The sequence below is a fragment of the Oncorhynchus kisutch genome, linkage group LG9, assembly GCF_002021735.2.
Source record: "Oncorhynchus kisutch isolate 150728-3 linkage group LG9, Okis_V2, whole genome shotgun sequence".
Classification (NCBI taxonomy): domain Eukaryota; kingdom Metazoa; phylum Chordata; class Actinopteri; order Salmoniformes; family Salmonidae; genus Oncorhynchus; species Oncorhynchus kisutch.
The window spans coordinates 8,631,346-8,658,160 of NC_034182.2; the positions used below are offsets into that span (position 1 = coordinate 8,631,346).

The 26,815-nt window shown below is 44.3% G+C and overlaps 1 protein-coding gene across 4 annotated transcripts in view; it reads left to right on the forward strand.

Annotated features, from left to right (window-relative positions):
* LOC109864577 (scm-like with four MBT domains protein 2) overlaps positions 1 to 26,045 on the forward strand; it is a 41,823-nt gene extending 15,778 nt beyond the window's left edge. Inside the window, exons 5-22 of one of the 4 annotated variants that reach the window (XM_031831768.1) lie at positions 287 to 307; positions 8,120 to 8,208; positions 9,912 to 10,155; positions 11,629 to 11,726; positions 12,754 to 12,855; positions 13,540 to 13,770; positions 14,379 to 14,505; positions 14,587 to 14,700; positions 14,781 to 14,823; positions 15,506 to 15,573; positions 17,922 to 18,061; positions 18,571 to 18,680; positions 18,863 to 19,038; positions 19,133 to 19,177; positions 19,329 to 19,489; positions 20,809 to 21,081; positions 21,283 to 21,411; positions 24,633 to 26,045. In XM_031831768.1, the coding sequence (XP_031687628.1) occupies positions 287 to 307; positions 8,120 to 8,208; positions 9,912 to 10,155; positions 11,629 to 11,726; positions 12,754 to 12,855; positions 13,540 to 13,770; positions 14,379 to 14,505; positions 14,587 to 14,700; positions 14,781 to 14,823; positions 15,506 to 15,573; positions 17,922 to 18,061; positions 18,571 to 18,680; positions 18,863 to 19,038; positions 19,133 to 19,177; positions 19,329 to 19,489; positions 20,809 to 21,081; positions 21,283 to 21,411; positions 24,633 to 24,773 (2,312 nt within the window). In that variant the 3' untranslated portion in view covers positions 24,774 to 26,045. The remainder of the gene's footprint in view (positions 1 to 286; positions 308 to 8,119; positions 8,209 to 9,911; positions 10,156 to 11,628; positions 11,727 to 12,753; positions 12,856 to 13,539; positions 13,771 to 14,378; positions 14,506 to 14,586; positions 14,701 to 14,780; positions 14,824 to 15,505; positions 15,574 to 17,921; positions 18,062 to 18,570; positions 18,681 to 18,862; positions 19,039 to 19,132; positions 19,178 to 19,328; positions 19,490 to 20,808; positions 21,082 to 21,282; positions 21,412 to 24,632) is intronic. The other 3 variants (XM_031831770.1, XM_031831769.1, XM_031831771.1) reach the window with 3 other exon arrangements.
* Positions 26,046 to 26,815: the final 770 nt, after the last annotated feature.

Genomic DNA, 26,815 nt, shown 5'->3' on the forward strand with positions numbered 1-26,815 from the left:
AGAACAGGATCAGGTGGGGAGTGGAATGCTGTAGTGTCTTTCACTATGCTGAGAAGGTAATATTAGGTTAGATTTAGGCAACCTTTCCTCTTGTTTTCTCCTTGATACTTAGTGATTCAAATGAGTGATTCTCCCCTCCATTTCTATTTATCAAGCCTCTTGCATCACGCCAAGCAAAGTGTGTGTATGCGTATATGCATTCCTGCGTGTGTGTGTATGTGTGTGTGTGTGTGTGTGTGTGTGTGTTTCTATGTTACAGTTACCTTTATTTCTTTTTGTTTCTCAGATAACGTTTACCTAAGAAAAGGTAAGCAGCCCTATCAGTCTTCCTGACTAACTCGCCTGCCTGCCTGCTGGCTCTTCTCAGCAAAGACAAGTCTAAATGGGATCCTTGGGGCGTCCAACTCCGTCACCCAATTGAAGTTGACATTTAAAGCGGTTGTTAGGGTTAGCTAGGGTTTTGGTTATGGTTCGGTTAGGGGTTAGGTTTAGGGTAGGGACGTCCCAAGGATTCTGCATATCACTAACCTTCTCAGCATTGCATGTGTGCTTCCTTCTCCTCCTTCCTGTCAACTTACAGGAAGTTGCCTCAGAGTTTGTTTGACTCTTAAACCCCCCACCCTCTGTCTTTCTGCATGCCCCTCTGTATTTCCCCATTTCTGCACCTCCCCCCCACCTATTATTTTGGAGGGAAAGATGTCACTTCTATCTGTATTAGGGAGTTTCTAGAATTACAGTGGCATTTGGGCATGACATTTTGGTAACATCAAATATACCTTAGGATTTATTTTTTTAAATGGAGGCCACAAATTCTCAAATCTAAGGTCATCAACCCTTAAAAAATTATTTACTGTGATATGATTAATCATTTTACTCATGTTATTTCCCTTCATTTAAATGAACTAACACCAAGTGACACTTTGGATTTAGACACCCCAAAGTATTAATGGAATCCTCAAATGTATGACATTCTAACGGTTTGATATGCTTAAGTTTCTTTAATATAGACCTGTCCTCCGATAACAGTTTGCCACTGGAGAGAATGCTCATGGACACACATTATACTAGTAAAAAAAAATAATAATCTTTTTTATAGCCTTCCTTGTTTTTGTTGATCTGTACACTATTCTAAATACTTTTGTTCATTATTCAAAATTAATAGGCTTATCTATCTAAATCGCCAAACCATGTCACTACACCTCTACACATCACCAGTGGGACAAACACATTTGCTAGCCCCCAGTAGTTTCCCACAATGCATACAAATAGATGTTGCAGTATAAAATACCTACATACACACATTCTGTGGTAGTCAGTCTGTTGTTTATAGGCTCTGTTTTAACTGGGGAGGAGAAGAGAGAGATGAGGGGGGCGGAGTTCAGAATACAACTTTAGAACGTGTGTGTCTGGCAGTGGTGTAAAGTACTTTAAGTAAAAATACTTTAAAGTACTACTTCAGTAGTTTCTTTTAGTGTCTGTACATTACTTTGCTATTTATATTTTTGACAACTTTTACATTACTACATTTCTAAAGAAAATGATGTCATTTTTACCGTCTGGTTTGCTTAATATAAGGCATATGAAATGATTTATACTTTTACTTAGTATATATTTTAGCAATTACATTTACTTTTGATACTGAAGTATATTTAAAACCACATACCTTTATACTTTTACTCAAGTAGGATTTTACTGGGTGACTTTTACCTAAGTCATTTTCTATTAAGGTATCTTTACTTTTCCTTGTGCTGCTTACGCCAAATCCTGACTCTGACATCAGCATGACGCAACAGGGACCTGGATTGCGTGCCCACTGAAGCTGCTTCTTGTTTTTAGCTGATAGGAGTGGAACCCGGTGTGGTCTGCTGCAATAGCCCATCCGTGACGAGACACCGACGAGTTGTGCGTTCCATTCTGCACACCACTGTTGTACTACGCCATTATTTGCCTGTTTGTGGCCTGCCTGTTAGCTTGCGCCATTCTTGCCGTTCTCCTTTGACCTCTCTCATCAGCGAGCTGATGCCCACAGGGACTGCCCCTGACTGGATGTTTTTGGTTTGTCGCACCATTCTCTGTAAACCTTAGACAAAGTTGTGTGGGGAAAGCCCAGGAGGCCGGCCGTTTCTGAGAGCCTAGAACCGGTGCGCTTGGCACAGACGATCATACCACGCTCAGTCGCTTAGGTCACTAGTTATTCCCATTCTAACGTTCAATCGAACAGTAAATGGATGCCTCGATGCCTGCTTTATATAGCAAGTCACATCCACGTGACTCACTGTCTGTAGGAGCAAACCCTTTTTGTGAATGGGGTTGTGTACCTAAAAAGACTGGCCACTGAGTGTGTTTTCTTTAATAAATAGCAGTTAAATAAAACATCAAAAGCATGTTAAATCATTTTAAAATGGTGCCAAAGTCAAGCGACAGCATTTACCACCACAATTCAAGAATGACCCATTTATTTATTTTTATCCTAGCAACGGTATTCTCAAGTTTAGGATGTGCATATCACATTCCCATTCCACAAGTGTGTATTACCAGAATTAAACTCTCTCAGACAATCTTCCACTAGACAGCAGGTGTCTCAGCCTAGAATCTTAGCTTGTCTAGACACTGCTGACACTGCCTGCTCGGCACATTCTAGGACACATTCTCAAAATTCACGAGGATTCCTACTCCAGAATTACCTGTGTGTGTGCGTGCATGTGTGTGTGTGTGCGTGCGTGTGCGTGCGTGTGTGTGCGTGTGTGTGGGGCATTTTATATTTTGAATTGGTTGCACTGGTGCGCCTAACTGAAAGTTAGAAGCACCACTCTTAAGTGTGCACACAATGCCACAGATGTCTCAAGTTTTGAGGGATCGTGCAATTGACCTGCTGACTGCAGGAATGTCCACCAGAGCTGTTGCCAGAGAATATAATCTTAATTTCTCTACTATAAGCTGACTCCAACATCTTTTTAGAGAAACGTCCAACCGGTCTCACAACCGCAGACCACGTGTGACCATGCAAGCCTAGGACCTCCCCATCCGGCTTCTTCACCTGTGGTATCGTCTGAGACCAGCCACCCAGGCAGCTGATGAAACTGTGGGTTTGCACAACCGAAGAATTTCTGCACAAACTGTCAAACTGTCTCAGGGGAGCTAATCTAAATGCTCGTCATCCTCTTGACCTGACTGCAGTTTGGTGTCGTAATCTACTTCAGTCGGTAAATGCTCACCTTCGATGGCCACTGGTTTCAGCTGGGCGAGCGGTTTGCTGACGTCAACGTTGTGAACAGAGTGGTCCATGGTGGCGGTAGGGTCATGGTATGGGAAGGCATAAGCTACGGACATTTTATCAATGGCATTATGGCAATTTGAATGCACAGCGATACCGTGACGGGATCCTGAGGCCCATTGTCGTGCCATTCATCCGCCGCCATCACCTCATGTTTCAGCATGATAATGCACGGCCCCATGTCGCAAGGATCTGTACACAATTCCTGAAAGCTGAAAATGTCCCAGTTCTTCCATGGCCTGCATACTCAACAGACATGTCACCCATTGAGCATGTTTGGGATGCTCTGGATCAACGCGTACGACAGCGTGTTTCAGTTCCCGCCAATATCGAGCAACTTCTGTCCTTGAAGAGGAGTGGGACAACATTCAACAGCCTGATCAACTCTATGTGAAGGAGATGTTTTGCGCTGCATGAGGCAAATGTTGGTCACACCAGATACTGACTGGTTTTCTGATCCACGCTCCTACCTTTATTTTAAAAGGTATCTGTGAACAACAGATGCAGATCTGTATACCTCAGTCATGTGAAATCCATAGATTAGGGCCTCATGAATTTATTTAAATTGACTGATTTCCTTATATGAACTGTAACTTAGTCAAATCTTTGAAATTGTTGCATTTTGCATTTCTATTTTTGTTCAGAATAGATTAAAACTTTTTGGGGAACTGCTGGAAACATAGAAACAGAATAGATTATTGTAATTGTATGGTTGGTGTTTGGCATGACAACACATTAGGTAGGATTTATGATAGGGTAGGAACCAAAGTGCTGGTCAGTGTTTCCCAGGGGACCCTAATAGCATTTGAATAGATGCATAGTTATATTTAGACACAGATTTTAGAATAGGCTATCTGATTCAGAACATGCCCTTGAACAAAACATGCTGATCAACATGCTGATCTATACCAACACTGGTAGCAACCTGTATTAAAGCTAATGTTTGCATTTTAAGTAAAGGTAGCATTAGTGATGAGTTTCCTTCAGACTAACTGGCGTTTTGCAAGGAGCAAGATTCACAAACTATTATTATAATAGAGAAAATAATAGAGAAAATTCATATTTAGAAGCAATGTGGAAAGCAGCATCGTTGTTGTTTTGGAACAATCTGTTGAGTGACATGCTGAGAGAAGCAGTCACGGCGTGGAGAAACTGTCTGTGTGCTGCCTCCCTGTTGAGTGACGGGGTGGGGCTTCAGCCTGTGTTGTTTCAAGTCTAATTTTATTTGTCACACACGCCGAACACAACGGTGAAATGCTTACTTACAAGCCCTTAACCAGCAATGCCGTTTTAAGAGAAATAAGTGAAATAATTCAAGAGCAGCAGTAAAAGAATGAGTAATGAGGTCATCGACAGGGGGTACCGGTACAGAGTCAGTGTGTGGGGGAACCGGTTAGTCCAGGTAATTGAGGTAATATGTACATGTAGGTAGAGGTAAAGTGACTATGCATAGATAATAAACAGAGATCAGTATTGCAGCGAAAGAATGTGAAGTGTAACAATATTTCAAGTTTCCCATAGCAAAATATTTGTGTGTGTGTGTGTGTGTTTGTGTGGGTGTGTGTCAGGAGCTTCGAAGGTATCACAAGTTTAGTCATGTGATAACAGCGCTGCTCTCAGAACCCCACAGAGGTCATTTGCATAATGCATTCACCAGACTCACAACTTCCTGCCAGGACCTGCTAGAGAGGAGGCGCTGAGATGAGGCTCAGGCCTACTTGACAGCTGTGTGTGTGAACACTCTTGACCTGCGTCTGTCCTTAATAGTGCATGAATGAATCCTTAGTTGGCAGGAAGGACTACACATGCATCAACCTGGTCAAAGACAAGCCAACTAACACAAGGCACTCAGAAAGAGCAGGCCAGGACTGATTTGATACCCAAATGACCCATCCTCCCCATCTCCACCACCTGATTTGCAACCGCTTTGTATTTACTTGGTGTGTGGTGTAGTGTGGATGGGTGTAGTCCCATCTCCCAATCTCATTTGCTTTTGTCCATTTTCATAATGATTATATAACTAGTGCTGGATGTGTTTAGTGTGGGCCAGTCTTGTTCTCTACCTAGCCCAGGTGATATTAGGTTTAGCCATGCATGTCATTATAGCCATTTACAAACGCCCCGCCCCACCTACACACACTCTTAACCCCTTACGTCCCGGGGCAGTAAACATGGCTTTACATTAACGGTTAACATCACTAGCTTGGGCGTCTCCCTCGTCATAAAAAACCCTGCCTACACATGATTTAGCCTACCACAGCAGAGAGGTGTCTGTCTATCCTGTTGGCTGTCATTCAGTGACCATTGAGCTACAGTTCTGACTATAAATAACATTCACCTGTATCTCTGTTGTTGATTTTTGTCTTTCTACTTTGAGTATTTTGGCATTTTTCTAAAAGGTAGTTTGTTGTCGCCAACCCACCTGGTGAAACAATGGGGTACTTATGTACTAGCAGTAGATCATTAGATTGTTACTGGTAGATATTAAAGCCTGATCTAGGGTCTGTGGTTATACTATTAATTCAGTCTTACAGAACCCCCAGAAGACTTGGTAGATAGACATTGTATCTCAGTGTGGTTTACCATGCCATTGTAATACTAATGACTAGATAAGCACTTTGTGAGACTGAGAATAAATGGTCTAATTTGGTCCCATTAGCCCTGATTAGAATCTGCTGTACTGCTGTGATCACAGATGAAAACATCCCTCCCTGCCATGATACAGGCCAGACTTGTTCTTTTAATAATGGCTTTGATTCTCTTAAATACGCTTTTGAATTGGCCTTCCCTGTCTGTTTACACAATGGCTTGTTGTTGGATATGCAAATCAGATGTGTTTTTTTTGTATGTTGGATTTTTGTTTGGATGTCTACCAGTATAGCAAAAGAGAGGAGAGGATTGGGGGAGGGGAGAAGACGAAAGATAGAAAAGGGGAGAGTGGGTTCTCTCTTCAAAGTCAATTATGCAGTTATTGTTTTGTGGAAGTCAGGATTTGCCTCTGTGTCTATCGCCTGGAGGATGGGCAAGAAAAAGGAAGTAAATAATGATCATTTACATGCAAACTAGTACTGTAACTACACTCTGGAGCCGAGGAGGTAGAACAGAAAGAGGGAGGGGGAGGGGCAGAAGTTCAGATGCCGAAGCAGCAGCCTGCATTCTGCTCTGTGGCCTATTCTAAATGGATTGATGACTAATCTAGGAGGATCTGTAAAAATAGTTGATCTATTTCTGCACACCGAAGATCAACAGGAGCACTGTGAGTGTGTGTGTGTGTGTGGGTGTGGAAAAAACACTATTATTAACCAGGGGTGGTGTGGAGAGATGCACTGGGGCAGAGGGACATTATTTGCAACCGTATTTGCACCATGTATGGAAAAAAGGATCGGCCATGTGCCGAGACAGAGTGATTTTGTTTTTAGGAAAATGTATTGACTGTTTCTCTAAATCTGACTCATCTGGCTTCAGAAGAATATACTAATGAGAGAATATAAAATGAGGTGAAAATAACTCTGTTCTCTCCCATAGGAATGAATGATTTGATTTGTTTTCTAAGTGTGGCGTGGCTTAATGACAGGTAGCAGTGCAATCCTCCATGATCTAGGCTACTGGCCACTAGTCGTTCTACTGTGACTCATGTCACCATGCCCCATTGAGTCAGATATTCTCAGAATCGTTGCGTCCAATTGGTGACTGTAAACCTAGAGCATTAGATGTAGAGGTCTTTGGAGAGGGGTGGATAACTCATCACTTAAAAATAGATTACTCTATTTGTGTGTATGATCTAGTAGGACCACAGAGTTTGTAAACTACAGAGCCTCTAAACATCGCGAGACTTCCGGACAACAATTGCGAAACCGACCAAGCAGACCAGGCCGGTTTTTGGGGTTTGAGAAGTCAATGAGTGAAGTGAAAAATGATGTGTCAAACACGAGGCCTGCTTAATGACTTGGGTTGTCAATTCATTTTGGCCCGCTTCCATACCGCCTGCGATGCGCTGCACTACAAGTCGCAGCATGCACTGCCAACATGCTGTACGCCAACTGGCAGTGTCTGGCCTGCAAAATCATTGGGAGTTTTTTTTTTCAATATGGCCATTGCGCTGATTTGAGTTTGACACCGCTGCCTTAAGTGTTCATTTTCTTGAAATCGAAAAAGCACAACCTCGATTCGAGCCAATGTCTTCAGTAGTTTAACATGTTATTACTCCAACCTCATGAAAGTGACAAACTGAAACGTTTTAATTGGAGTCAAAAACAACTTTATATCGAAGAAGTGACTTTGATTTGACGGCCAACACATACGCAGTCCAGTGTGAGACGACTGTTACACCCGACGAAGTGTTTCTACGCGTGAGTTTAGCTAGCTAATGTCGCCATGACATCGCCTACAAGTGTGTTTCGGGGATTTCTATTTGAGTAGCAGTTTCTGCCCATCTTCATACTGTGCTGGCCAAAGTAGACCTATGTATGCCTGTGGGAAGCCACTAGTCAGCGTGGAGTCAAAGTAAAATCAAGACCCACGATGCACCATGAATTAAACATCACTACTGTTGCACTGTGGGAAACAGAAAGTGGAGTAAACAAACATGTCCTATGCAAATGACTGGGAGCCAACCGTTTAAATGGCTCTGGATAGGGTGATACGTGTGTGTGTGTGTGTCCGTTCATTCCTGCCTTTTTCTACCATGCTCCCATTGTATCTCTCAACACCTGTTTATGTGGACTGCTCTATACTGTAGTGCTCTGTATCTGGTGCTAATATATGTAGGTGCATTGTCATGTATAATTTTGCTAGCACAGCACAGTATGTTTGACCGTCTATCTCTCCCTCTGTTCTGTCTCGTAGCCATCAAGGAGAAGTACAGTGACTGGACAGATTTTCTCATCCAGGACTTGACTGGCTCACGGACCGCACCAGCAAACCTACTGGAAGGGGTGAGTACTGTCTCGATGGGAGTGTGACAGGGAGAACGAGACGGAGAGAACGAGGGAGAGAGATAATGAGACTGTGTATGCATAGGTGACACCCGTGTATTAACCATCAACACGTTTAGAGCTTTAGCTGATCTGTTGAGCTCTGTATGTCAAGCTGAAGTTTCACCCCAGATAATACCAGTTCCCTCTCAAAGAGGGGTTATCACACATGAAGTGCAGTCAAAGAATTCATACCCCTTGACTTATTCCATGTTGTGTTGTCTTTACAGCCTGAATTCAAAATGGATTACATTTATTTTTGTTCTCAACCATCTACACACACTACCCCCACAATGACTAGGGGAAAATAGGATTTCAGAAATGTTAGCAGATGTATTGAAAATGAAATACAGAAATATCTAATTCGCAGAATTATTCACGAGTCAATACATGTTAGAATCACCTTTGGCAGTGATTACAGCTGTGAGCCTTTCTGGGTAAGTCTCTAAGCGCTTTAAACACCTGGATTTGACAAATGTTGCACATTATTATTTTCAAAATTCTTCAAGCTCTGTCAAGTTGGTTGTTGATCATTGCTAGACAGCCACTTTCAAGTCTTGCCTTAGATTTTCAAGACGATTTTAAGACAAAACTGTAACTAGGCAACTCAGGAACATTCAATGTCGTCTTGGTAAGAAACTCCAATGTATATTTGGCCTTGTGTTTTAGGTTATTCTCCTGCTGAAAGGTGAATTTGTCTCCCAGTTTCTGTTGGAAAGCAGACTAAACCAGGTTTTCCTCTAGGATTTTGCCTGTGCTTATCTCTATTCCTTTTATCTTTTAAGATATTCTTTGAAGAGGTAGGGTTTCAGGTGCTTTCGGAAGATGGGCAGGGACTTTCAGTTTCAGCTGTCCTAACTTTAGGGGGATGCTGGCTCTGGAAGAACTTGGACTGGACTGAGCGGGAGCTGCCCTCCCGTAGGGGTGGGAGGGCCAAGAGACCAGAGGTGGCAGAAAGGAGTGCTCGGGTTGGGGTGTGTAGGGTTTGAGCATAGCCTGACGGTAGGGAGGGGTAGTTCCTCTTGCTGCTCCGTAGGTAAGCACCATGGTCTTGTAGTCGATGCTAGCTTCGACCTGAAGCCAATGGAGTGTGCGAAGGAGCGGGATGACATGGGAGAGTTTGGGGAGATGCAGGAGTCCAGACGGGAGATGACAAGTGCCTAGATTAGGACCTGCGCAGCTTCCTGCGTGTGGTAGGGTCATACTTTACGGATATTGTAGAGCATGTACCTGCAGGATGGAGTCATTGCTTTAATGTTTGCAGAGGACGACAGGGTGTTGTCCAGGGTCACGCCAAGGTTCTTTGTAATCTGGGAGGGCGACACTGGAGTTGTGAATTTTGATGGAGGTCTTTCAGCCGGCAGGCCTTCCCCGGTAGGAAGAGCAGCTCCATCTTGTTGAGGTTGAGCTTGAGGTGGTGGGCCGACATCCAAGCTAAGATATCTGCCAGGCAGAGCCAAGTGGCTTGGTGTATAGAGAGAAGAGGAGAGGGTCAAGAACTGAGCCCTGGGGGACACCATACATTTTAAATTCAGGCTACAACACAACAAAATGTGGAAAAAGTCAAGGGGTGTGAATACTTTCTGAAGGCACTGTACACACAGATTTGAATACTTTCCATCAATTCTGTCTTCTCCTCTCCCTCTTCCCATCCTTCTCTCTAGCCTCTGAGGGGGAAGAACACAGTGGATCTGATTGTGGAGGGTTCGGTGATTGAGGTACGGGACCTCACTGACCCCTCACTCTACTGGGCTGCCCGCGTCGCCCAGAACGTTGGTGGGAGGCTCCGCCTGCGCCATGTGGGTCTCCAAGACGATGCCCACGACACCTGGCTGTTCTACCTCGACGTGAGGCTCCGCCCACTAGGCTGGGCTCAGGAGAACCGTCTGTCACTGGAGCCCCCAGCAGGTAAGGGTGAGGGCTCATAGCTGCATGGAGGTATGGGCTCTGGGTCACATTCAGCTGTAATAGTGGTAGTTTTAAATGCTGGGCTGAAACAAAAACCTGCAACTTTCCAGGACTCTCCAACTCTATTGGATTTACGGATTATTAAGGGTTGGTTATGAATCATATCCCATGAGAGCCATAGATTAGGATCAAATGGTAACCTTGATGTAGTGAGGATCAATGTTACACCCACACATAATCATCTATCATGTGTCAACGTTTTTATGACTGTTTTACACCGTTCAGAGTAGTTGGGAGTTTCCCTTCTCTCTGTTCAATATCATAAACCACTGTCTCTCGGGTCTGTCTCTCGGTCTGTCTCTCGGGTCTGTCTCTCGGGTCTGTCTCTCGGTCTGTCTCTCGGGTCTGTCTCTCGGTCTGTCTCTCGGGTCTGTCTCTCGGGTCTGTCTCTCGGGTCTGTCTCTCGGGTCTGTCTCTCGGTCTGTCTCTCGGGTCTGTCTCTCGGGTCTGTCTCTCGGTCTGTCTCTCGGGTCTGTCTCTCGGTCTGTCTCTCGGGTCTGTCTCTCGGGTCTGTCTCTCGGTCTGTCTCTCGGGTCTGTCTCTCGGGTCTGTCTCTCGGGTCTGTCTCTCGGTCTGTCTCTCGGGTCTGTCTCTGGGTCTGTCTCTCGGGTCTGTCTCTCGGTCTGTCTCTCGGTCTGTCTCTGTCTGTCTCTGTCTCTCTCTCTCTCTCTGTGTCTCTCTCTCTCTGTGTCTCTCTATCTCTCTCTGTCTCTCTCTCTCTCTCTCTCTCTGTCTCTGTCTCTGTCTCTGTGTCTGTCTGTCTCTCTCTGTCTCTCTGAATGACTCAACATGTTGGCCTCTGTTCATATTCGAGATCTTTCAGTTTCAACTTCTACAGAACTGATGACTTTGTCAAAAAACACCTTTCCACAGAACACGCAATATCCCAATCATAGCAACACACTCACACTTGTAATGGCACGCAAACATGTTCCTTCAGACATACATATACTGTTCCGACTGTTTGAACATAAAATGAAACCAAACTTTAGATATCTCCTCTCCAAATGATCGATAGAAATCCAAATGAGTGTATCCAGTCTCAGCTGTAGCTCTAGTTAAGCCAGTTTGTCAAGAGTGGGAGGGGGAGGGTCATCTGGTTGTAAGACGTATTCCTTTAAATGGCATCTGATTAAAAAAAACAAAAAGAAATTTGGGAAACATTGGGAGAGGTTTTCTTAAAGGGATAGTGTGAGATGTTGGCAATGAAGCCCTTTCTACTAACCCAGAGTCAGATGAACCCATGGACACCATTTGTATGTCTGCATGCAGTTTGAAGGAAGTTAAAGGTAGTTTTGTGAGCCATTGCTGAATATATCCCTTTAAATAAACAGTTGGGAGAGATTTGTAAGGTCTTTTAATTTGATGCTGAGTTTGAGTCACATTCTGACTGTCATCTCTCTCCCGTCTCAGAGTTGCGTGGCCTGAAGAGCGCCCTCGAGTGGCAGGAGGCCCTGGAGGCGGCACGGAGCGAGGCCCAGAGGAACCCACTGCCCCTGGAGGTGTTTAAGGTGAGGGTCAGCCACACAGGAAGTAGCCCTGTGACACAGGAAGTGCTTCTACACAGAACCGACTTCATGTGTACTCTTGTGCAGGTTCGTTAGTTCCCGTGACCATTCTTACTGCGTGTGCTATCAGGCCATGTGGGGCGGCTGGTTTAACAGTTACATTAATCAAATACTCACTTAATCAACGTAGTCAAACCCCTGAGACAATATCATGTTATCAGATTCCACTCAACCCAGTCAAAACTCTTCTCTGTCCTGGCTCCACAATGGCCGAACAAGCTTCCCCCTAATGTCAGGACAGCGGAGTCACTGCCCATCTCCCGGGAAAAAAATCACACAAAAAAAGAAGTCTGATACTTTAAAGAGTATCATAAATAAATACCATGGTAAACAAAAGCACTGACTGCTCTGTTGAGGGAAAATGTACTTGCTACGACTGTATTGTCTCACCCAGCTATCTTAAGATGAATGCACCAACTGTAAGTCACTCTGGATAAGAGCGTCTGCTAAATTACTCAAATGTCACTGTAAAATGTTTATGCTACGTGGCTCAGACACCTCTCCTCCTATCTGTGTGTGTGTGGGTGTGTTTTATTGTGTGGGTGTGTTTTATTGTGTGGTTGTGTTTATTGTGTGGGTGGTTTATTGTGTGTGTGTGTGGTGATAAGCTGCTGCCTTTCCCACGCCCCTCTTAAGTCTGGGTGTGTACCTGTCGTACAGACGACAGTGATCTGACGGGACCTGTCTGATGGCCTCGGTGTCAGTGGGTTTCAAAGGGCCACGCTAGCTAGCTCTATCTGTCTCTATAGGTGAAACACACCTGTCACAGACAATTAGTCAGACTCACATAGCTATTATTTGTTCTAACTCCGAGCATATTTGGGCAGTTGAGCAGACGAGTCAGTAATATCAAAGTAATAACATTTGAATTATATAGCCAAGTCCCACTGCTTAGTGTTTGTTAACAAAGCCGGTTTGCAGTGACCATTAAAAGAGGTGTGTGTTTTCCACGGTGACCCGGTGGTTTCAGGACCATGCAGACCTGACCAAACACTCCTTCAGGACGGGGATGAAGCTGGAGATGGTGTCGCCGTCGGAACCGTTCCACATCTGCCCTGTATCTGTCACACAGGTGGGCCTACCTGACCAACTCTATCAAACAGTATCACACCCCACCAAACAGTATCACACCCCACCAAACAGTATCACACCCCACCAAACAGTATCACACCCCACCAAACAGTATCAGACCCCACCAAACAGTATCAAACCCCAACAAACAGTATCACACCCCACCAAACAGTATCACACCCCACCAAACAGTATCACACCCCACCAAACAGTATCACTCCCCACCAAACAGTATCACTCCCCACCAAACAGTATCACACCCCACCAAACAGTATCACACCCCACCAAACAGTATCAGACCCCACCAAACAGTATCACACCCCACCAAACAGTATCACACCCCACCAAAAAGTATCAAACCCCACTAAACAGTATCAAACCCCACTAAACAGTATCAAACCCTACTAAACAGTATCAAACCTCACCAAACAGTATCACACCCCACCAAACAGTATCAAACCCCACCAAACAGTATCAAACCCCACCAAACAGTATCAAACCCCACCAAACAGTATCACACCCCACCAAACAGTATCAAACCCCACCAAACAGTATCAAACCCCACCAAACAGTATCAAACCCCACCAAACAGTATCACACCCCACCAAACAGTATCACATCTAGTCATACCCTTAAAAGTGTTTCAATGTGTTAATGCAGCCATGGTAATAATGGCTCTCTGTAGGTCTACAATGAGCACTACTTCCAGGTCACAGTGGATGACCTCACTCCAGAGGCCACACCCCTGTCCCTGGTGTGCCATTCTGAGTCGCCGGGCATCCTCCCCGTCCAGTGGTGTCTGAAGAACGGGATTGGTCTAGAGCGGCCTAGGGGCTACCTGAGCCAGGACTTTGATTGGGCGGACTACCTGAAACAGAGCGGGACTGAGACCGCCCCGGACGCATGCTTCCCCGACGTAAGATACTTTCGCTTCCTTCCTCCTTCAGTTCCTCACCTCATCCTCTCTCCATCCCTCTCCTCTTCCCTCTCTCCATGCCTCTTCTCCTCACTGTCCTCATCCTTCTCTCTCCATCCCTCTCCTCCCCTTTCTCTTCCTCCCTCTTGTCGTCCCTGTGCCCACCCCCCTTAAAGCTGCATTATGTCACTTTTTGGACGACCTGACCAAATTCACATAGAAATGTCAGTCATAGATCTGTCATTATCATTGAAAGCAAGTCTAAGAAGCCCTGGGTCTGTTCTATGTGCACTGGTGTTCACAGATTTAGTTTTTTTATACCAGATTCAAACAGCTGAAAAGACAATATTTTGGGTTATGGAAAATATATTTCACAACGGTTTAGATGGTACAATGATTCTGTACACAATGACTGCTTGTTTTGTCACAAAATGAAATTAGGTGAAATATTAGAATTTTAGCAACTAGGAAATGGTTGAGCGATTTCTGCATATTGCACCTTTTTAAATGAATGCTTATACAGACAATGTGTGTGGCTTAAGTCTTGTCAGAAGGATCCATTGTTATGTCTGCCCTTTATCCCATTGGCTGTCTGTCTGTGTGTGTAGGCGTGGCAGAGCCGAGGCTTCGCTAAAGACATGTGGCTGGAGGCCGTTAACCCTGTCAGGCCCACCGAGGTGTGTGTGGCTCAGATCACACAGGTCAGGGGTCGCCTGCTGTGGCTCAGACTGGAAGGTGAGATGTGTGCGTGTGTATGTGTGTGTGTGTGTGTGTGTGGACAGCTGTCTTACCCCATGCTCTTTTGTCCCTCTCCAGGCCTGCCTAAGTCCGTCCCTGAATGTATTGTGGATGTGGAGTCCATGGACATCTTTCCTGTAGGATGGTGTGAGACCAATGCATACCTCTTGACTCCACCACTGAAGCCTGTCTGTAAGTATCCCCACATCTCTCTCTCACACACGCACACACGAGCACACAGTGCAAACCCTATTATTTTGTGTTGATTGCAGGCCAGCAGCAGAAGAAGATAGCCGTTGTCCAGCCAGAGAAGCAGTAAGTTCGCTGATGCTCCAAAACTACAGAGAACCACTCCAATTTAAAACTCTCACTGTTCCATTCCCTCTTGAAAAGCCCCATCCAGCACTTTAACAGTTCCATCACACAGATTGCTATTCCACTCTAAAAACAAATCAATGCATTGCCAAGCCGTTTCAGCAGCCACAGAAATGCATGGCCTATACTTTACAATACAACCTCCTAGATGGAGAACACACTCAAGTAGATACCCTTAAAAAGCCTCGAGGCCCCTCTCTCTCAGACCATAGCCTCCCCCGCCCCCCCGAAACAGTAGCTAGCTGTTCACTTGGAAATTGCCTTTTATTTTTTCAGAGGACAGATTTATTATATTGACAAATGACATGTTTCAGTCGCGCCTGGGAAACGCAGCTCTGAAGTATCAGGGTAGTGGTCGTTCAGAGACGACATATGAGGCTTTCAGTAACACTTTGTCAACCTCTCTCATCTAACCTCTTTTACCATATCTCTCACCCAAGGGACTCATTCATCAATAATCCCTCATTCAATTGTTGTTCAGTTGTGTTGAGGGAAGGACATGTATCACACTAAGCTAAATCTGACTGGGTCTTAAATAGCTGTATCGTTGATTGGATGGCTTGGCTGTTCACTTGATTGATTGATTGATTGGTTCATGGATTGATTGATATTCCGTCTGTAGGTTGGCTCCGCCACAACCCGTGGAGACAATCCCTCTCAACCTCTGTGAGCCCATTGCCATGGATACAGGTAAACACGATTCATAATTCAAATACAGTTGAAGTCGGAAGTTTACATACACTTAGGTTGGAGTCATTAAAACAAGAAACACACATTTCTTGTTAAGAAACTATAGTTTTGGCAAGTCGGTTAGGACATCTACTTTGTGCATGACACAAGTACTTGTTTACAGACATATTATTTCACTTATAATTCACTGTATCACAATTCCAGTGGGTCAGAAGTTTACATACACTAAATTGACTGTGCCTTTAAACAGCTTGGAAAATTCCAGAAAAACATGTCATGGCTTTAGAAGCTTCTGATAGGCTAATTGACATAATTTGAGTAATTTGGAGGTGTACCTGTGGATGTATTTCAAGGCCTACCTTCAAACTCAGTGCCTCTTTGCTTGACATCAAAATAAATCAGCCAACACCTCAGGAAAAAATTGTAGACCTCCACAAGTCTGGTTCATCCTTGGGAGCAATTTCCAAATACCTGAAGGTACCACGTTCATCTGTACAAACAATAGTATGCAAGTATAAACACCATGGGACCACGCAGCCGTCATACCGCTCAGGAAGGAGATGCGTTCTGTCTCCTAGAGATGAACGTACTTTGGTGTGAAAAGTGCAAATCAATCCCAGAACAACAGCAAATGACCTTGTGAAGATTCTGGAGGAAACCAGTACAAAAGTATCTATATCCACAGTAAAACAAGTCCTATATCGACATAACCTGAAAGGCCACTCAGCAAGGAAGAAGCCACTGCTCCAAAACCGCCATAAAAAAGCCAGACTACGGTTTGCAACTGCACATGGGGACAAAGATCGTACTTTTTGGAGAAATGTCCTCTGGTCTGATGAAACAAAAATAGAACTGTTTGGCCATAATGACCATCTTTATGTTTGGAGGAAAAAGGGTGAGGCTTGCAAGCCGAAGAACACCATCCCAACCGTGAAGCACGTGGGTGGCAGCATCATGTTGAAGCAACATCTCAAGACGTCAGTCAGGAAGTTAAAGCTTGGTCGCAAATGGGTCTTCCAAATGGACAATGACCCCAAGCATACTTCCAAAGTTGTGGCAAAATGGCTTAAGGACAACAAACTTAAGGTATTGGGAGTGGCCATCACAAAGCCCTGACCTCAATTCTATAGAACGTTTGTGGGCAGAACTGATAAAGTGTGTGTGAGCAAGGAGGTCTACAAACCTGACTCAGTTACACCAGATCTGTCAGAAGGAATGGGCCAAAATTCACCCAATTTATTGTGGGAAGCTTGTTGAAGACTACCTGAAACGTTTGACCCAAATTAAACAATTTAAAGGCAATGCTACCAAATACTAATTGAGTGTATGTAAACTTCTGACCCACTGGGATGTGATGAAATAAATAAAAGCTGAAATAAATAATTATATTAATGTCAGGAATTGTGAAAAACTGAGTTTAAATGTATTTGGCTAAGGTGTATGTAAACTTATGACATCAACTGTATGTGATGATTTATTTACAGCTATTAATGAAAATGAGAGTTAATGATTAACATGGAAAAGCCCCGTAGTGTGTGTGTGTGTGTGTGTGTGCGCTAGCCACACCTGTTTCAAAGCAGATTCATATTGATGAGCAAACAACATTCGTCTAACAGTTGCTCTTCACAATCGCTGATTGGTACCTCACAGCTCTCAGAGAAGTGTTGCGTTCTGACAAACTGCTACATATTGATCAATATAACACTTCTGTTAGCAGTCCTCTCAACATTTTACACGGCCAATGTTATGTTTATTTTTTAAGGGTGTGTGTGTGCCAATGCTCTGTTTATTGTGTGTGTGGGGAGGTGCATCAGTATGATGTCCATAAGAGACGCATGTCCTTCTATGTTCCGCTCATGCATATTTATCATTTGTCTAATTACTATTCAACCGGAGCTGTGCAATTCCATGTGTATGAGTTACAAAGTGTAAACTGAGGTGTGGCATCACACTACATTATGTGCAGCACACCTCTAATACAAGCCTCGTTAACAAGCCATTGGATTTTTAGAACAGCTCATTCATAATGTAAGTGTTAGGCTGCTTTTACACAGCCAGCCCAATTCTGATCTTTCTTTCCACTCATTTATCTTTTGAACAGTCACATCAGATCTTTTTACATCAGATCTTTTTCAGATCTGATCGGTCAAAAGGCCAATTAGTAAGAACATCTATCAGAATTGGGCTGCCTGTCTAAACACAGCCCAATTCTGATAGTGAAAAAAATTATTGGACTTCTATATAGTCTATCAAGAGATTGAACTTAATAGGCTGCCTGACAATCTTATACCTGTCTGTCATTGGAGGATTGTCTGATGTCCCATGATGCTTCTCTCTCTCCTCCTCAGGCTCAGCCAATGGGAGATACTGTTGTTCCAGGATCTACGTGAACCACCGCTGTTTCTCTGGCCCTTACCTGAACAAGGGGCGCATCGCTGAGCTGCCACAGGCTGTAGGGCCGGGGAAATGCACTCTGGTCCTCAAAGAGGTAGGTAGAGGAACATCAACATACTGGTTGCATCTATTCCCACTACTTTTGACCAGAGTCCTATGGGATCAGAAAAACTAACAACAGACTCTGGAGGAGGTGGTGAGGCATATGCCTAATTAAAGGACTGGAGAGGGAGGAAGGGAGGGAGGAGAGAAGGAAATGTCTTGTTAACCACCTGCGGTCTCTCAGCAGCAGCTTCAGTTTAATGTGAGCTGTCAGTCATTTCTGTTTACACACACACACACACACACACACACACACACACACACAGTAACTCAGCAAAAACAGCCTTTAATTTCCCTAGATACCCCCTAGTGAGAGTGTGTGAATGTGTGTCCTTGCTCATTTGAGTGTGTTTGAGGGTTCGTGTGTTTGTGTTCTACTGGCTTTTGTTCTTAACTGACTTGCCTAGTTAAATAAAGGTTAAAAAACTTCACTTCACAACTATGGAGAAAAAAATGTATTTTTTTTAAAGAAAGTGTGTTCTCCTGTGTGTCCCCGTGCAGGTGCTGAGCATGTTGATCAATGCGGCCTACAAGCCTGGGCGTGTCCTGAGAGAACTACAGGATGTGGAAGACCAGCACTGGGACTGCCACGAGGAGACCCTCAAAGCCAAGTGAGTCCCACCTGGAGGAGCTCGACCAGGATTGGCGCGACAATTTAGGACCCATTTTTAACTTAAGTCACAAGACAAGCCACATCAGACCAGAACACGCTCCTGGTGAACATCCTGAGTTTACGGTCCTGTATGAACAATACCATTGGCCCGAGCTGACACGGTTTCTCTCCGCTCCTTAGATACAAAGGGAAGACGTATCGATCGTCCATCCGGATCGTGCGTCTGGCAGAGCAGATCCCAGACTTCTGTCGTAAAGTGTGTGGGAAGCTGCAGTGCTGTCCCAACCTCTTCAGCCCCGTCCAAGTCACAGACCAGTGTCCTGAGAGCTGCTCCATGCAGACCAAGACCAAATATAGTGAGTGTGTGTGCAGGTGTGGTTACTCTACTTGTGTGTTCATGTGTGGGTTTCTGTTAATGGGAACTAAGATCAACTTCATATATGTTTGTAGGTTGGTGTGTGCGTGCGCGAACAAATACAGTAATTTTCTACAAGTGTGAGTTTGTGTGTCTGTCACAAAAAACACACACACACACACACACGAAAATACACACAGCCATTTGTTTGATTAAACCCCCTTTTAAAAGAATAGCTAACCTGCATCAGAATTGAGCCCATATGAACTGTGTTGAGTGTTGTGTCCCCAGCGTATTACTACGGTAAGAAGAAGAAGCTGTCTAAGCCGTTTGGAGGAGAGGAGAGTCTGGAGGCCAAACCCACACGACGCAGGAAGAAGAGGAAGGCCATCTTTGTTCAGAAGAAACGGCGCTCGTCTGCAGTGGACTACACTCCTGCAGGGTCACCACAGGTCTGACAGAGCTCTCCATCTATGTCGGTCTGTCTGTCGCTCTCACCGTGTCTCTTTCTCTCCTGTGTAAGAGTGAAGGCTGTGTTCCCCTCCCCCTCTCTTTTTCATTTTCTTTCTCGCTCTCTCTGTGTGTCTCTCTCTCTCTTTCTCTCTCTGTGTCTCTCTCTCTCTTTCTCTCTCTGTGTCTCTCTCTCTCTTTCTCTCTCTGTGTCTCTCTCTCTTTCTCTCTCTGTGTCTCTCTCTTTCTCTCTCTGTGTCTCTCTCTTTCTCTCTCTGTGTCTCTCTCTCTTTCTCTCTCCGTGTCTCTCTCTCTCTTTCTCTCTCTGTGTCTCTCTCTCTCTTTCTCTCTCTGTGTGTCTCTCTCTCTTTCTCTCTCTGTGTGTCTCTCTCTCTCTTTCTCTCTCCGTGTCTCTCTCTCTCTTTCTCTCTCTGTGTCTCTCTCTCTCTTTCTCTCTCTTTCTCTCTCTGTGTCTCTCTCTCTCTTTCTCTCTCTGTGTTTCTCTCTCTGTGTCTCTCTCTCTCTTTCTCTCTCCGTGTCTCTCTCTCTCTTTCTCTCCATGTGTCTCTTTCTCTCTCCGTGTCTCTCTCTCTCTCTTTGTCTCCATGTGTCTCTTTCTCTCTCCGTGTCTCTCTCTCTCTTTCTCTCCATGTGTCTCTTTCTCTCTCCATGTCTCTCTCTCTCTTTCTCTCCATGTGTCTCTTTCTCTCTCCGTGTCTCTCTCTCTCTTTCTCTCCATGTGTCTCTTTCTCTCTCCGTGTCTCTCTCTCTCTCTTTGTCTCCATGTGTCTCTTTCTCTCTCCGTGTCTCTCTCTCTCTTTCTCTCCATGTGTCTCTTTCTCTCTCCATGTCTCTCTCTCTCTTTCTCTCCATGTGTCTCTTTCTCTCTCCGTGTCTCTCTGTCTCTTTCTCTCCATGTGTCTCTTTCTCTCTCCGTGTCTCTCTCTCTCTTTCTCTCCATGTGTCTCTTTCTCTCTCCGTGTCTCTCTCTCTCTTTCTCTCCATGTGTCTCTTTCTCTCTCCGTGTCTCTCTCTCTCTTTCTCTCCATGTGTCTCTTTCTCTCTCCGTGTCTCTCTCTCTCTTTCTCTCCATGTGTCTCTTTCTCTCTCCGTGTCTCTCTCTCTCTTTCTCTCCATGTGTCTCTTTCTCTCTCTTGTCTCTCTCGTGTCTCCTCTCTATCTCTCTTTTCGTGTGTCTCTCTCTTGCGTCTCTTTTCTCTTTCTGTCTTGTCATGTCTCTCTCTCTCTCTCTCCGTGTGTCTTTCTCTCTCTATGGAATTGATTGTCACTGCACTAAGATTGACCCTATAACCCCCTTCAGGACAGTGATGAAGACGAGGACGAAGATTATCTTATGTTGCAGTCGGGCAGTGAAGAAGGCACCAGCTCTGAGCCGCGCGAGGACCACACAGACACGTCCTCTGTGGAGGTGGCTAACAGCCGGCCGCGGCGCGCCGTGACGCTACGCAGGGCCACCCATACCGGCGTAGCTTCGAGCAGCCGTGAGGGTCCTGAAAGCAGGAGGCGGAGCACTCGGTCCCTGTCATATAACCAGGAGAGCAAGTACCACCCACCCAAGAGACAGGAGATGCAGGTGAGAGAGAGAATGCTACACGCAGAGACACACACAAACACAGACCCACAATAATGAAGATGTGATTTAGTATTTGATGGGTTCTTTGGCTCCCTGGTGGCCGGGTGGCCCAGATATGGTCAGTGAATGGCGTCCGGCTGTCATATCCAGTCGATAAAGGTCCTGTATGGAGATGAATCTTTGTGTCCTGTGGCCCTCCAGGTGGAGTGTAGTGAGGCGGAGTGCCAGCTGGTGTTGGAGAGGAACCCTCTGGAGTGGTCCGTAGAAGACGTGGTCACCTTCATCACCTCCACCGACTGTGCTGCTCTCGCCAACATCTTCCAGGAGCAGGTACACATAACTAGTCAAATGTATTTATAAAGCCCTTTTTACATCAGCCGATGTCACAAAGTGCTGTACAGAAACCCGGCCTAAAACCCCAAACAGCAAGCAATGCAGGTGTAGAAGCACGGTGGCTAGGAAAAACAGAAAGGCAGGAACTAGCAGCAAGGAGTCATCAGGCCAGGTAGTCCTGAGGCATGGTCCTAGGGCTCAGGTCCTCCGAGAGAAGAGGGGGAGAGAGAATTAGAGAAAGTATACTTAAATTCACACAGGACACCGGATAAGACAGGAGAAATACTCCAGATTTAACAGACTGACCCTAGCCCCCCGACACATAAACTACTGCAGCATAAATACTGGAGGCTGAGACAGGAGGGGTCGGGAGACACCGTGGCCCCATCCGATGATACCCCCGGACAGGGCCAAACAGGCAGGATATAACCCCACCCACTTTGCCAAAGCACAGCCCCCACACCACTAGAGGGATATCTTCAACCACCAACGTACTACCCTGAGACAAGGCTGAGTGTAGCCCACGAAGATCTCCCCCACGGCACGAACCCGAAGGGGGCGCCAACCCGGACAGGAAGATCACGTCAGTGACTCATCCCACTCAAGTGACGCACCCCTCCTAGGGACGGCATGGAAGAGCACCAGTAAGCCAGTGACTCAGCCCCCTGTAATAGGGTTAGAGGCAGAGAATCCCAGTGGAGAGAGGGGAACCGGCCAGGCAGAGACAGCAAGGGCGGTTTGTCGCAACAGTGCCTTTCCGTTCATCTTCACACCCCTGGGCCAGACTACACTCAATCATCTGACCTACTGAAGAGAAAAGTCTTCAATAAAGACTTAAAGGTCGAGACCGAGTTTGCATCTCTCACATGGATAGGCAGACATCCTTGGGTAGGTGGAGGGAGTCTGGAAGGGCATCTAAGAATCTATGGGTTGTCCGAGAAAATTAAAGCTTGGCTTTTGATAATCCTTGGTTGGGGTCTAAGCAGATTATTTGTTGCGATTGCAAACGTAATAAAATGTGGTCCAATAGTCCAGGATTATGAGGAAAAACATTAAGATCCACAAAATGTATTCCATGGGACAAAACTAGTTCCAGAGTATGACTGTGGCAGTGAGTAGTTCCGGAGACATGTTGGACGAAACCCACTGAGTCGATGATGGCTCCGAAAGCCTTTTAGATTGGGTCTGTGGACTTTTCCATATCAAAGTCACCAAAAATGTGAATATTTTCTGCCATGACTACAAGGTCCAATAGGAATTCAGGGAACTCAGTGAGTAATGCTGTATACGGCTCAGGAGGCCTGTACAGTAACTATAAAAAGTGATTTAGTAGACTGCATAGATTTCATGACTAGAAGCTCAAAAGATGCAAACTCAATCATTTTTGTGGGATAAATTGAGATTTGCTATCGTAAATGTTAGCAACACCTCCGCCTTTGCGGGATGCACGGGGCATATGGTCACGAGTGTAACCAGGAGAAGAGGTCTCATTTAACACAGTAAATTCATCAGGCTTCAGCCATGTTTCAGTCCAATCACATCAAGATTATGATCAGTGATTAGTTCATTGATTAACTGCCTTGGAAGTGAGGGATCTAACATTAAGTAGCCCTATTTTGAGATGTGAGGTATCACAATCTCTTTCAATAATGACAGGAATGGAGGAGGTCTTTATTCTAGTGAGATTGCTAAGGTGACTCCACAGACTCCACTAAACTGGCTAACAGGCTGCTGCCTGGCCTGCACCCTGTCTCATTGTGAAGCTAGAGGAGTTAGAGTCCTGTCTATGTTCATAGATATGAATAGGGGCACCCCTCCAGCTAGGATGGAGTCCATCACTCCTCAGCAGGCCAGGCTTGCACACACTCTGAAATACATGCAGACACACACACGTCCCCAAAACAACACACTTTCTTGTTTGATATACAGACTCTCTCTTCACGTTATCATTAACATTGTCATCCTTTCCTCTCTCTGTCTCTCTGTCCTTATTCTCTTTCTCTCTGTCTGTATTATCTGCCTCTGTCTCTGTCCTTATTCTCTGTCTTTCTGTCCATATTATCTCTCTCTGTCCTTATTCTCTGTTCGTATTATCTGTCTCTGTCCTTATTCTCTGTCTCTCTGTCCTTATTCTCTGTCTCTCTGTTCGTATTATCTGTCTCTGTCCTTATTCTCTGTCTCTCTGTCCGTATTATCTGTCTCTGTCCTTATTCTCTGTCTCTCTGTCCTTATTCTCTGTCTCTCTGTCCGTATTATCTGTCTCTGTCCTTATTCTCTGTCTCTCTGTCCGTATTATCTGTCTCTGTCCTTATTCTCTGTCTCTCTGTCCTTATTCTCTGTCTCTCTGTCCGTATTATCTGTCTCTGTCCTTATTCTCTGTCTCTCTGTCCGTATTATCTGTCTCTGTCCTTATTCTCTGTCTCTCTGTCCTTATTCTCTGTCTCTCTGTCCTTATTCTCTGTCTCTCTGTCCGTATTATCTGTCTCTGTCCTTATTCTCTGTCTCTCTGTTCGTATTATCTGTCTCTGTCCTTATTCTCTGTCTCTGTCTCTCTGTCCGTATTATCTGTCTCTGTCCTTATTCTCTGTCTCTGTCTCTCTGTCCGTATTATCTCTCTATCTCTGTCCTTATTCTCTGTCTCTCTGTCCGTATTATCTGTCTCTGTCCTTATTCTCTGTCTCTCTGTCCGTATTATCTGTCTCTGTCCTTATTCTCTGTCTCTCTGTTCGTATTATCTGTCTCTGTCCTTATTCTCTGTCTCTGTCTCTCTGTCCGTATTATCTCTCTATCTCTGTCCTTATTCTCTGTCTCTCTGTCCGTATTATCTGTCTCTGTCCTTATTCTCTGTCTCTCTGTTTGTATTATCTGTCTCTGTCCTTATTCTCTGTCTCTCTGTTTGTATTATCTGTCTCTGTCCTTATTCTCTGTCTCTCTGTTTGTATTATCTGTCTCTGTCCTTATTCTCTGTCTCTCTGTCCTTATTCTGTCTTTCTGTCCGGAATTATCTGTCTCTGTCCTTATTCTCTTTCTCTGTCTCTCTGTCCATATTATCTCTCTCTGTGTCTGTATGATCTGCCTCTGTCTCTGTCCTTATTCTCTGTCTCTCTGTCCTTATTCTCTGTCTCTCTGTCTGTATGATCTGCCTCTGTGTCTGTCCTTATTCTCTGTCTCTCTCCTTATTATCTCTTTCTTATCTTATTCTCACATTCTCTCTGCAGGACATAGATGGCCAGGCGTTGTTGTTGCTGACCCTGCCTACAGTCCAGGAGTGTATGGAGCTGAAGCTGGGTCCAGCCATCAAGCTGTGTCACCAGATAGAGAGGGTCAAGGTGGCCTTCTATGCCCAGTACGCCAACTGATCCTGGGCATCTCACCTGGCACCTTTTCCCTGTAGGGAACAGGCTGTCTGGAGATGACCCAGTACACCTTCATCTGAGGAATAGGAGGAGAGATGATTTCGATTAATGCCAAGTCCTGGATTACCTGGTCTGGAAGGCTGGGAAGAAAGTGGGAAAACTGGTAATGCTGTCGTTTAGGAATTCTTAAATTCTGGACAAGGATTACCTGGCCACTTTTCCGTGGATTACTGATGTCACATAGAGAAGGAAGTGATGTCAGAGGAAGCAGAAGAGGAGCTACCCACATACGGAGCTCAGGACGTCACCATCATCTGCGACAACAGGCAGAGATTGGCTTGAAGGTTCAGATTTCCATAGTACTGTGTGGAAGGATCAGTCAACTGTGAATAGTTGAGTACGATACATATGAGTCAATCCATATGGAATACAGATCTGTGAAGAAGCTGATCGAAATTGAGGATTATTTTCTTGGAACATTTTGAAATCAAGGATTATTTTTGGGGAAAATTGTATTTTTTTTACATGCTGTTTGAGACTAATGGCCCTGACAGCGTTTTAAGTTATGAACAAATGTTATTAAATATTTGTTCAATGTTTTCTCTCTTTGTTATATTTAAGTAAATTAGGTTAATATATTTGATTAATGAAAATTGGTTAGTAACCTACAATAATATATTTGCAATATTTATTGTATTCCTTATTGAATAGATATCTTATTTGGATGTAAGACAAATATATTTAGAGTTGATAGGCTATTGAAATGTCCAAGTCTTTGGGTTCAAATATGTATTTAAGGATGTTCATGAGTTATTCCAGTCAATAGTAATTGAGTCCTGTTATTAAATGATCCCTTTTTTGTTATTGTGTGCATAGGGAAATAGAAGGTCTGCTGCAGTTTTTGTTGTTGTAAAAAATCCTGGTTACACTTTATTTGAATAGTCTATCTGTAGATGCTCTACAGACTGTCAGTAACATTTCAACTAACTACTAACCCTTATTCTAAACCTTGCCCTAACCTTAGCAAGCAGTTGCTTATCAACAGATAATCTGTTGCTTAGAAATAGATAGTTTGTTGGTAGTATCTACAATGTGACCAAAGTCCTGAAATAGTTTTTTTTGTTTTTTTTCCTTTTCACTTTTTAATAAGTTGTTCTAACAATCATGTAAACAGTTGTGTAAAATATATTGTATCCATCTATGCAAAACGCGGTGCAGATATTTTTGATAAGTGTTGATAAGAAAATAAATTTCTACAGAATTTTTGTAATGATGCTTTGTTTTCTAGTGTTTATAGAGATTAAGAATGAATCAAAGGTGTTTTTTATTTTTTTTTAAACCATGTATAAATTCACAGGAAGTACTGTACATGGGTAGTAATAACCATTCCATCACTGATTGGATTTGCCTGTTGTATTTCCAAGACTGTAGCATGTTATTAATGTAATATACATTTAATTGAATACAGGCAGTACATATTCAGATGAGAGTATTTCACAGCAGTAAGACGAGTCGTGCTTCACCAATTTTCTGTTACGGCACAGTTGAATTAATTTAATAGCACATACACACACCAACTCTGACACTTTCGATTGAGCCAGTCTGAAAAGCAGTTTAATCAACTGCTACCTCAAAGGGTTGCTTGGCAACCCAATTTCTAACGTCTGTTTTGCATGATTTTCCCTTTTCGCAGCTGTATCTGAAAACAAACTGGATACATTTTGATTGCAGAGGAGTAAACAACTATTTAACAGGTTTTTTTTTTTTTATGCAGAATTGTTTAAACTCATGTACAAGTGGCAATTTCAGGCGAACTTCTGAAGTCAGTCCATGATTTGAATGTATTTTAACAGTGAATGCAATAGTAAATCTTTTGAGAACACAACAGCCCAATATTAAGAGTGAGAGCTGGCAACTACAGACACCTACAGTATTTTGTCATCTTCTAAATGGCTTTGATCATTTCCATGTCTTGACCTACATAACTCCATTCATATAGAGCAGTAGTATTGTGTGTCAGGACTCAGCTGTGATCGACTGTACAG